This window comes from Lagopus muta, chromosome 1, assembly GCF_023343835.1.
Source record: "Lagopus muta isolate bLagMut1 chromosome 1, bLagMut1 primary, whole genome shotgun sequence".
Lineage (NCBI taxonomy): Eukaryota > Metazoa > Chordata > Aves > Galliformes > Phasianidae > Lagopus > Lagopus muta.
The window spans coordinates 131,412,173-131,423,442 of record NC_064433.1 but is presented as its reverse complement, the minus strand read 5'-3'; the positions used below and the strand labels follow the sequence as shown (position 1 = coordinate 131,423,442).

Genomic DNA, 11,270 nt, shown 5'->3' with positions numbered 1-11,270 from the left:
AAGGGCAGCGGTGAAGCGCAGCCCGCCTCACCGGCCCGGTTTCGATTTCCCCGCGGCTCCTCCTCCATCCCCACAGCCCGTCGCCGTGCCCATGTCTCGGGTGGGGGGCGATGGCACCGGCGCGCTGGAGCGGGCCGGAGCGGAGACGTTGAAGCGGGCGGTGGAATTGGACCTGGCGTCTCGCTTCCAGGAGTCCCTGGTGTGCTACCAGGAGGGCATCGACCTGCTGCTGCAGGTGGTGAAAGGTACCGGGCTGCGAGCGGGAGCGGGGGACCGTGCGGCCATTAACACCTCGCTGTGTGCGGGTGTTGGACCGCGGCCATCTCGGGGCTCGCCGGGAGACCGCCGGCTGCGATGAGACACGAGTCGGGAGGCTGCATCTTCCCTCTCCCCTCTCGCCTCTGGGGAACCTGGGGCCTGGCTCCGGGAGAACTCATCTCTGCGGTTCTGGTTGGCAGGAACGAAGGATGAGGCAAAGAAGCAGCGGTACCGGCAGAAAATATCCGAGTACATGACCAGGGCTGAAGACATAAAAAAGTATATTGAGAAGGAGAAGCAAGGTGTGCAGGCACCACTGTCTTGCTCGCATTTAAATGTTTGATGTTACCTGGGGATTATGTCATGATTTTACTGACAAAGGTGCTTTTTTTCTTTTTTTCTTTTTTTTTTCTTCAGATGGCAAATACCATAAGCAAATCAGGATAGAGGAAAATGCAACAGGTTTTGGCTATGAGAAGCTTTTCCAGGAGTATCTGACTGAGATTGTTTCTGAAGTGTGGGTGGAGGACCCCTACATTAGGCATGTCCATCAGGCAAGTGGATATTCAGTGTTGCATATCACAGAATCAGTATGGTTGGAAAAGACCTCTCAGATCATCCAGTCCAACCTCCAGCCCATCCCCACCATGCCCACTGACCAGGCCCCTCAGTGCCACATCTGTGTTTCTTGAACACCTCCAGGGACAGTGACTGCACCACCTCCCTGGGCAGCCTGTGCCACTGCCTCACTGCTCTTTCGCAGAAAGGATTTTTCCTAATATCCAACCTGAACCTCTCCTGACACAACTTGAGGCCATTCCTTCTCATCCTGTTACTCTTACCTGGAAGACGAGGCCAACCCCCATCTCATCACAACCTCCTGTCAGGTTGTAGAGAGCGATAAAGTCAGAAACATCTGAAGCTGTGCTACCATTTCAACCCCTATGTCCTCTTTTATAAGCAGCCTGTGTATTTCCTTGAATTCCTGCATTCCAGTCCTGACTGCTGTTCTGCTGTGTTTTAATTGATGTAGCAGCTAAAATAATCCAAGTTACTGAATTACACAAAATTGTTACAGTTGTATAATTTCCTGCGATTCTGTGAGATGCTGGTTAAGGGGCCGTGCAAAGTGAAAACAATCCACCTCCTCACTTCCTATGATGAAGTAAGTGTCTGGGTTTCAATTTCCATTTCTCTGTATCCAGGTGACACCACACAAACACACCCAGCATGCCTACATGTATACATGAATGTTTATATTTAAATACAAATTTATTCATATTTACAAGTACTTGTTTGAGAGTGGCTTCAATGCCTTCAGTAGAAATCACAGATTTAGAGGAAAAACTGTGATAGCTGAACATTAATAATTTCATAAATTCAGAGTTTTTTCATAACAAATTCTTGGTAACAGGATTTTAAATGGAAAAGTTATTTTGGTGAAAGTTTTTTTTTTTTTTTTGGAAAATGTTATAAAAAAAAAAAAACTCTGTTGAGATACTTCTTTTTTCCAACTGCTTGTATAGCTCTCATTTAAGAGCTTTCGGTGAGCTAAAAGCTTTCAAACTACCCCTGCATTTATGCTGGCTCAAATAGTAATATGTGTCTAGCTTTAAGGGGTTGAGTGAGATCTTCCTCCACATACCTTAGCAAGTGTACCTGTAATCTGCCTGCTTCTTATCCTGTCCCATGAAAATGCGAATCTGCCCTCACTCAGATGGCTTTCTTTGGGTTTAAATTATTAATAAAAAGGTTTTGTAGGGGATTTTAGGAAGCGGTGACCAAAAATAGAATATATGTTTTTTTAAAAGAGTTATCTTTATTTTTAACAGGGCAGTGGGAGGAATCAACAGACAAGTGGCTTGGAAGAAATAAAGCAGTCATTGAGGAATCATGGGATAACACTGAATGTTTCATTTTCATCTTCAATCCATGATCGAGAAATTAGGTGGGTGATATTAAAAAAATTAGTGAATTCCAGTTATTTAAACTAATTAGCCCTACTTGCTGGGATAATTTCTAATTTTTTTAATTTGGTGTACTCATGGTTTTCAAATTCATTTATTTTTAATAACAGATTCAACAATGGATGGATGATTAAGATTGGAAGGGGTCTTGATTATTTTAAGAGGCCACAGGTAAAAACACTCAAACCTCCTTAATTAACTTCCATGGTAGAATAGCTTATTCTGTGTTACCCATATCAATTCTCTTAATTTCCATAGGGTCGTTTTAGTATTGGATACTGTGACTTTGACTTGCGACCTTGCCATGAAACAACAGTGGATGTCTTTCATACTAAACATACAAAGAAAATGTAATCAACTGTAACTGCTTTTAATGAGTGTTTTTATAAGCATAGAAATGTAAATTTGTACCACTTGGGTCCAACTGTCCATCATCAGAAGCACTCCGGAACAGATACTTGGTCCAGCACTGCTTTTATAATCCATAGATTTAAGGATATTTGTGCCTTTACAGTCTGAGAAAACAGAGCTGTACAATTCTTCCACTCTACTTTTTTATCCTGTAATCTTAGAGAATACAACCCATGTATAAATACAACCTATGTCTTAAACTTAACATAACTTAAACTTTATGGAGAAGGGGTTTTATACCAGCCTTAGTAATGTTCCTTAAAGGCCTCTTTACTGTTATTTTGCTATTAATTTTGTTTGTCTTGAGCAAATTTTGCGGGTTTTAATTTTAATTGACCACCTCAGAAACATCTGAAGCTGTGCTGCTATTTCAACCCATATGTCCTCTTTTATAAGCAGCCTATGTATTTCCTTGAATTCCTGCATTCTAGTCATGACTGCTGTTCTGCTGTTTTAGTTGATCCCATAATACCTGATTTCACAAACTACAAATAGCCCCATATCTAGCATTCCATTCTCTAAGCTCCTTGCATGCAAAAGTTGTAGTGTTCAGTATGCAGACATATTAGAGTCTTCCTGTACATCTCTCTGAATGATGGATTTGGGGCAGAAAAGATGCAAACAGTGTTCTAGCTGTATTCTTTCCAGTATTGCTCATGTATGTTCCTTTATTCCTTGCTGCGTTGTCATATATCTGATTTCTATACTTTGCATTAGGCATGGAAAAGTTGTGTGATCCTCTCCCAGTCTTCTCCTGACTTCAGGTTCAGCAAGTTCAGTGTCTGTACTTCTAGTCATGCCAGTCAGAACTGCAATAAGCTATTGCCCTGCTACTAAGCCCCTTTAAAAAAAAATAAAATAGTAATAACGTTTTTTAAATTACTCCAGAGGTTGCATAACCCAAAACTTTCTTGTTTCTTTTTCCTGTTGTATTTCATTATCCCTCTTTAAGTCTTGCCTCTAACAAAACAGATCTATTCCAAAGCTATCAACAAGAAACTGCTGGTCTTTGCCCTGTTTTATGGGTAACAGTTTGCCAATGGTCTGCCTTGATGTTTTTGCATAAAGATGTCTCAGTTTTTCAGTGTTGAATCAAAGAATACTGTGTGCCACAGAAGTTATACGCCACCAGGACCCTCAAAACATTCCACAGAAAGTCCCTGTCTTCCTGCTGAGATAATGTGTGTAGTTACTGTCATTGATTTTATTCAGTTGTACATAACATATGCATATTTTTAATGGGAATAAAGGTTATTTTTTATTATTTGTAATTTAAGTCATCTGTCTAAATTTTTCTACGACTCCAAGAAGCCAGGTAATGTCTCAAAGATCAGCTATTGATGAGAAGAAGTTCATTGTGAATACATTAAGCATCCTGAATGTGAAACTTTTGCATGTTTTCACCTAGTCCGGATTTCAGACATACAGGGGCTAAATGAAAAATACCATCAATATTTCTGATCAACTTTAAATCTTAGTTCTCAGTTAGCAATCGAGATCTTTTAAACTCAGGACTGATGGGTGCCTTATGCTTTCTGCATCCTATCATACCATATGCTTCTTCATTCCAGCAGTAAGCCCAGTGGTGTGGTCCTGTACTGGTACCACAGGAGGTAACCCTGGTCTTCTCTCTTCATTTGTATACCTTCCTGTGCTTCTGACTGCAAAATAGCTAAGGCTACTGATTTCTTTCCACATCTTTTGAATATGCACTATCTGTATATATCTATACTACTAGACCCTCAGTGACATATAACAGTGACTGTTATAGTGCAGTGAAGTTTTTCTAAGTTCTTTATCTTTACATAGTTCCCTTAATTGTCAGTAGGAACGCTGTATGAAGAGAAATGGACATAAATGAATAGAAAGTTACCTTCTTCAGCATTTATTTTATCAGAGCAATGTAGGAGCACAGGGTTTGCAATCATTTTACTGATTTCTGGTCATATTCTATGCTGCCACTCATGTATGTAGTTAGGTCAACACCTGGATTGTTCAGGCAAGGCTATGCCTCCTGGTACCAGCTAAAAAGAGGGAAAAGTGATTGGAATTCTGGTAAAAGAAAAGGGAGAAAGGTAATTGTATTTCTGGTAAAATCAAGGAGTGGTAGGTTAGGAAAGTCTAGTTTGCTTATGATTACATTGTGAGTGTGGATGACACTGAAGTGGTATGCTGCCACCCTGAGCTGAGCTGCTCCAGAAGGTTATGGAATAGTCAGCCCTTCCTGGGCCAATTAGCCCCTTCCCTGCCTCTGGTAATAGCATGAGCCTCTGTATTTTGTAAACAGTTAAAACCAACTTGGTGAGGTTTGGACTAGACACTCAGCTAGAGGACCACTGGTGTCTTTGTTTAGTCTCTGGCTTTTGTCAGGCTGGATAGTCACTTTGGCAGTGGTGACTGTGAGCTGATAGCCTTTCTCTCCCTGAATGAGTGAATTGGGAACTAGACAATCAGAAGTCCCAGCACCCACAAAAGAAATTCCAGTATTTGTAAATTCATTACTCTCCTAAAACACGTAGATGTTTAGGTAAAAAGAGCTTCTGAATTACAGAATCACAGAATGGCTTGGATTGGAAGGGACCCTAAGGGTCACCAAGTTCAAACCCCCTGCCACAGGCAGGGTTGCCAACCTCCAAACCTGGCACTAGACCAGGTTGTCCAGGGCCCCATCCAACCTGGCCTTGAACACCTCCAGGGATGGGGCATCCACAGCCTCTCTGGGCAGCCTGTGCCAGCACCTCACCACTCTCTCTGTGAAGAACTTCCCCCTGACATCCAATCTAAACCTTTCATCCTTAAGCTTAAAACCATTCCCCCTTGTCCTATCACTGTCTACCAAGTAAAAAGTCAATTCCCCTCCTGTTTATAATCCCCTTCTAAATACAGAAAGACTGCAGTGAGATCTCCTTGCAGACTTCTCCAGGCTGAACAAGTCCAGCTTCCTCAGCCTGTCTTTGTAGGGGATGTGGACCAAGGATAATACCTTTGAGCAGTGTCCTATTGAATTTACCTTTAACTTAGACAGAACAGTGTACTTGCGGAGCACCAGAGGGCCTAATGTACCCTCTTTTCAGGGGCATACATTTTTTTTGGCTGGCACGAGGAGGCATACAAAAGAAAAATAGAATCCCAAACCAGAAATCTGAGAGACTCTCAGGGAAAATGGAAAGATTAAGCATTTTAAGGGATGGTTAGAAAAGCACCCCTTGCCTCCCCCTCTCCCCTGTAATATCAGCAGAGCCATAAGCATCATCAGACTATCAGAACACACCAAGAATTTCTGTAGTTGCTGGTAGAACCTGCTGTCAGTTGGGATCTGAGATACAAGCACCCTTAAAACAAGCACTGGGGCCCAAAGGTGTGGTTACTGCTCATACCCTGTGCACTCCTGAAAGTATAAGACAGCAAAAAGATTTCCATACCTGAGAAGAAACTCAGAAATCTAGAGAACTGTGAACTGTTATCCATTGGTATAATCCAAGTTGGGCTGATAGAAAGTAGCTCTTGAAGGCTGTTAAGCCTTGTGAAATCAGGCAGTGATTAACAGAAAAGGCTAGCCTTCCAGGGTGACAGTGAACTTGGGTTAGCTGGAGATCATCTTCAGGTGACCCACCTGAAGAAAAATGAGGCAAAATACAAAGCAGATTAAGGGGGAATACCTTCTAGCCTTCATGGACTACCTCAAGTTAGTTTTTAACTGGCATTCTGGCATAGGCAATGCTGCTAAAAAACCTCCAGCAGTTGTAGCAACTGCCTTTGTTGCAGGCTTATAGCCAGAAATTCAAGAGCAATTACAATCTGTTGCTGTCTGGTGGCAGACTAAGCCTCTTACTGAATTAGTTAGCAATGCTTATCTTTGCATTGCATGTTGGGAGAAAGACAGTGAGACTAAACTCATGGCATTGCAAATTCAATATCTTGCTCCTAGAAACACTAGCAGAAGTAGTTAACCTGTTAACCTCCTAGAAAAGATCTCTACATAAATCGAGTTGTACTACATATTGTGCCCCAGGTGGAATTTACTAGGATATGCTTGCACCTCTACAGGGTGAATTTATGTCTCCTTTGCTTGGTGAATGCACCACTTAAATTTTAAGTACTATTCAAAGGCAGTTTGGTGAAAGTGTTGTATAGCCTAAAAGTAAACTCTCTAACAGACTCATCTGGGCAGAGCTCCTATCACCAAAGCCCGTCATTTAGGTGTGCTGTGTTCTCTCCTACAGCTGTAACAATAAACTGCTTCTATTCTGACCTGGTCAAAATTGCATTCTGGTTACTCTGCAACAATAGGGAAATAAATCTCAAGCCTTTCTTTAGGAATAGTACTTCTATATTGAGTTATTACTGTGATTTAACCTGAAAACTGCCACTTTCAGTTCACTACTGCCTTCCACTAGCAAGTTTTCTGTTAGATGGTAGTAGGAGGAAGCTGTTTTCTCTAAGGTTTGCGTTTACATATGCATATTGTAATGTAGAATAGGTCTTCCCACTTGTGGCTTACACACCAGTTCACAGAATCATAGAATTATTCGAGTTGGAAGGGACCCTTAAAAGACATTTTGTCCAACTCTCCTGTAATGAACAGGGACACCTACAGCTACATCAGTGTGGTCAGAGCACCATCCAACCTGACCATGAGTGTCTTCAGGGATGGGGCATCCCCCACCTCTGGCAATCTGTTCCAGTGCCTCACCATTTTATTTTATTTATTTATTTATTTATTTTTTAATAAAAGTTCTTGATCTAGTCTATATCTTCTTTTAGTTTGAAACCATTTCCCCTTGTCCTATCACAGCAGACCTTACCAGAGTCTGTCCTCTTCTTTCTTATAGCTCCTCTTCAGATACTGAAAGGCCACTATCAGGTCTCCCCAGAGCCTTCCTGTCACCAGGCTGAACAGACCCTACGTGACAAAGGTAGAAACCTTTGATCAAGTACTACTTATCCTACAGCAGAATGTCTTAGCCATTGATATTACCCAATTAATCAATGCTAATTGTTCCCCTTGGAAAACTGGCAAGAGATCTGTTCAGCTTGTTCTAATGTGATGATAAAAAGATAAAAAGGGTAAGGGAAGCATTCCCCATATGACCAATGAGGGTCATATAAGACCCCTCAATAACCCTGTGCAAGCACAGATGGCCAGGAAAGTAGCCAGAAGGGGATGGAGTACCATGATTGCTTAAGCTTATGAATATGTAGGTAGTAGGTGGCTCTTCTGGCAGAATACTTAGGAATTTAATGTATAAATACAGTGAAGAAATTTGCATTATTGTTCTTGATTTGTGGAAACTTCCACCAGCACCATAGCCTGAATGAAAAGCAGTATCTCTCCTGTCCGTGGGAGTGTGGCTCATAGCACATGGGGTAATGAATCCACTCTTTGTACAACACCATCACTGTCCTGGGTACAAAGGAGGCACACGTGGTCCATCTCAGCCTCTTCTGCCACATCACATAATCCTCCGCACTGCAACTTCTAATCCCTCCTGCCTCTTCTGCACATGCATATGTGCAAACCCCTAATCCAGTGTGAAACTGTGGGACAGCTGTGAGTGCAGCTTACTAACACCCTTGTAAATATAAGAAGAGGGTCACCAGCACTGCAGGACAGGATTTCCAACCAGAAACAAGGGGGACATCCCTCTCCACACAGCTCAGGGGCTGAGGCATGGTCTTTGAGTTTCTATCTGCAGGGAATTAGATACAGGCTAAGAATCAAATGCAGCAGCACAGCAGCAGTTTTCCATCTATCCCATCTAATCTCCATCTGCCATTTGGTACCTTGTTTCCTACAGAGACAAGGGGGGAGGCCTGCAGCATATTCTGTTTTAAGCAGTGATGATGTCTGTCAGCACGGAGTAATGAAGGGCTGCTACTTGTTACAGGGGCTTAAATTCTGCAGCTTGACCTCAGGTGCAGGCAGAGTGAAATCTAGTTGCTAGCAGGTAGTACTAAACAAAAGCACAGCATTAAAAAGCTTAATGGCTAACAGATAGGAAAAGAAGCTTATAGAAATCAATCTTTCAATCTTGTTTTTAATAAATAACATAAAAAAGCAGAAGCCTATCTGACAATTTCACAACACAAATCACATTAACAGTGTCATATTCTCACATAACAGATTCCACTTGCTGTGCAACTCATAATCTTGTGGACATGTTCTCAGCAATGTGCTTGACAGTGCAGTGGTTTCGTTTGGGCAAAACTTACTGCCTGTAAGGCTCTTCACCAGCTCACTGCACAGTGCTGGCGGAAGCCACTGCTGCGGCAGATCAATGTCACAGGCTTCAATTCTTCCATGCTTTACATCCATGTCCACTTTAACATCAAGTACAGAATCTTTATAGATCATGTTAAAACACGTGCTAACACTGAACTTCGGTGTCTTTCCATACACCCATTCCCAGGTTTGTAGTTCTTTAGATTTATCATTGATTCCAGGAAGCACAGTCTCATCAGTTGGATTTATTAAGGTGATGTGATGATCTATTCTGTGCTGCGTGGCATATTCTTCAGCAATGGCATCCAGCAGCATCTCACAAGTTAAGCTAGGATCCTCTTCAAAGAGGTTTTTCACTGAGGCAGGCACACTGGGAGTGGCATTGCTTTTCAGTCCTTTATAAGGACTCTTCAGTACAGAAGATAAAACAAATTTATTGGCATTACAGAGTAAGGTACAGTGGTGATAAGCAGTTGTCCGCCCCAGCTTTGCAGCAGTACCTGAGATTTTGTACTGCCCATCTAGCAAGATGTCATACCTGTCGGTGACATGGATATCTAACTGTGGCCGCAAGGCTTTCAGTGCCTTCACAACTAGTTTCAAGTTTTCCATTCGCTCATATTTTTTCCTGGCTGTGAAGAAAGTCAGATTGATATTGCCTAAGTCATGGTATACTGTCCCACCCCCGCTCCTCCTCCGGGCTAGCTTTATGTTCTTTTGCCTCATCAGCTGAAGGTTGCACTCCTGCCAGGGATTCTGGTGTCTTCCTATTACCACAGCTGGGGAATTTCTCCACAGGAAAAGGACCTGCCGGTTCTCCAAATTCATGTGGTCATGAATCCAGTCTTCCACTGCTAGATTTTGGTAAACATCGTTAGACAGAGACTGGATGATGAGTCCCCCACTAGCTGTGCCTCCAAAGCCAGCTCTGGGAGTCCTGAGAAGGCATGACAGCGGCAGGCAGCTTTTGATTGAGGACTGCAGCACCATGGTCTTAACAACGGAACGGTGGGCAAAAGGCCTGTTTGTGCTGGTAGAGCTGAATGTGGCACATGCGCAGCCTGAAGTTGTGACAGGGAGGAACTACTGGTTGCAATCATGATGCAGTCATGCTCTTTCCAAAGTAGCAACGTTCTTAAACTGCCGCGAGTAGAAATGTTTTCCTCTGGAGGCTCCTGATGCTGTCCCACCCCGACGCGAGCTGAGTATAGAAGCTGGGGACTGTCGGAGGTGCTCCTCCTTGCAGCAGGCTATCCTCGGTGCCTGGAAGGCCAAGGGAACAAATGGGACCGATACTCCCCCTCACTCAACCCACGCATTTCGGTGCATATCGCTCGGTGCATATCGCACCAGCAGCCAGCAGCTCCCTACAGACGCGTCAGCCGAGCCCTCCTGCCCGCCGAGTGCAGCCCGCCCGGGCCGCCATTGCTCAACGAACACAACAGCTCCCTCACCGTTCTCCTGTACGGCGGCAAGCCTCGTCGCGAGGCACCGAAGCGACGCACCCCCAGCCACCATCGCGTCTCCTCCCCCCATTTCCTACTCACCGCGGGGAGGGATGACAGTGCGCGGGCACGGCCACCAGACGTGCCACAACAGCTCGGCGGGCTCCTCACTCCCTTCCGCTTCCCGGGTTAGAGGTGCGGGAGGCGGGCGCTTCTTCGAGTCTGCCATAAGCCTCCCGGAGCTGAAGTTTGATCTTCAGAGGAGTCCGTATCTCTTGCTGGTGTACCATAAAGGATGCGTTGCATGCTTTTATCTTGTATTTTTCCTCAATATGGGAGTCTCAAGACCTGAAGGAATTGTACGTTAAAACGTTGGGAGAATGGCTCATATTCATTCTCACAGATTATTCCTCTGCAACAGTGACAGATGGGAAGTAATTTTTCTTCCTAGTTCTAAAAACAGGTGATTTAGGAAGAAACAGCAGGCTGGTATCATTCCAATGAAACAGCAAAATCATTTGCAGGAGCAGTTTGGGAATATAGCCCCAGAATGTGTGTATGTGCTCCAAAAGTAATGCCTCCTATTTATTTGCATGGGAACTGCAACAAAGCGCATAACAACACTGTTTGATAGAGCAAATTCCCAGCTACAAAATTCTGTGCTTCAACATAGCCACCACCATTTGCTATGCGTTTTTGCAGTGATGAACAAGTGCCTATCTGTCATGCTTGTAACAAAATGCAGCAGTGGACGTGGCCCGCTGTCACTGTCACCACTGCTGAAGTGCACCACCTCATTGTGCTCACACCCACTGTTTGGTCTCCATTAACATTCAGCAAGTGTCAGTGAATTTCAATGAGTACCATTTTTTTCTGCACGGAGGAATTCAGTGATCCACCTTTGCTTCATCCACTTCATCCATGTCAGACACCATTGTGTCAGACTGCCTCTCTGCTGCCATCTGT

At 43.6% G+C, this 11,270-nt stretch overlaps 2 protein-coding genes across 4 annotated transcripts; one reads left to right on the top strand and one right to left on the bottom strand.

Moving 5' to 3' along the window:
* Positions 1–91: 91 nt before the first annotated feature.
* On the top strand, positions 92–3,907 carry MITD1 (microtubule interacting and trafficking domain containing 1). 2 transcript variants are annotated; one of them, XM_048962000.1, is made up of 7 exons: positions 92–245; positions 459–560; positions 676–812; positions 1,337–1,423; positions 2,091–2,206; positions 2,336–2,396; positions 2,484–3,907. In XM_048962000.1, exons 1-7 carry the CDS (start codon positions 92–94, stop codon positions 2,577–2,579), a joined length of 753 nt encoding a protein of 250 aa, XP_048817957.1. In that variant the 3' UTR covers positions 2,580–3,907. The 2 variants fall into 2 exon arrangements, with proteins under 2 accessions (XP_048817957.1, XP_048817947.1); XM_048961990.1 differs by lacking the exon at positions 1,337–1,423.
* Positions 3,908–8,654: 4,747 nt separating this feature from the next.
* On the bottom strand, positions 8,655–10,709 carry LIPT1 (lipoyltransferase 1). 2 transcript variants are annotated; one of them, XM_048961840.1, is made up of 2 exons: positions 10,407–10,709; positions 8,655–10,122 (listed from the first exon to the last, which is right to left on the bottom strand). In XM_048961840.1, the coding sequence occupies exon 2, from the start codon at positions 9,847–9,849 to the stop codon at positions 8,728–8,730; it is 1,122 nt and encodes a 373-aa protein (XP_048817797.1). In that variant the 5' UTR covers positions 9,850–10,122; positions 10,407–10,709; the 3' UTR covers positions 8,655–8,727. The 2 variants fall into 2 exon arrangements, with proteins under 2 accessions (XP_048817797.1, XP_048817805.1); XM_048961848.1 differs by having other exon boundaries at positions 10,314–10,412.
* Between the last annotated feature and the right edge of the window lie 561 nt (positions 10,710–11,270).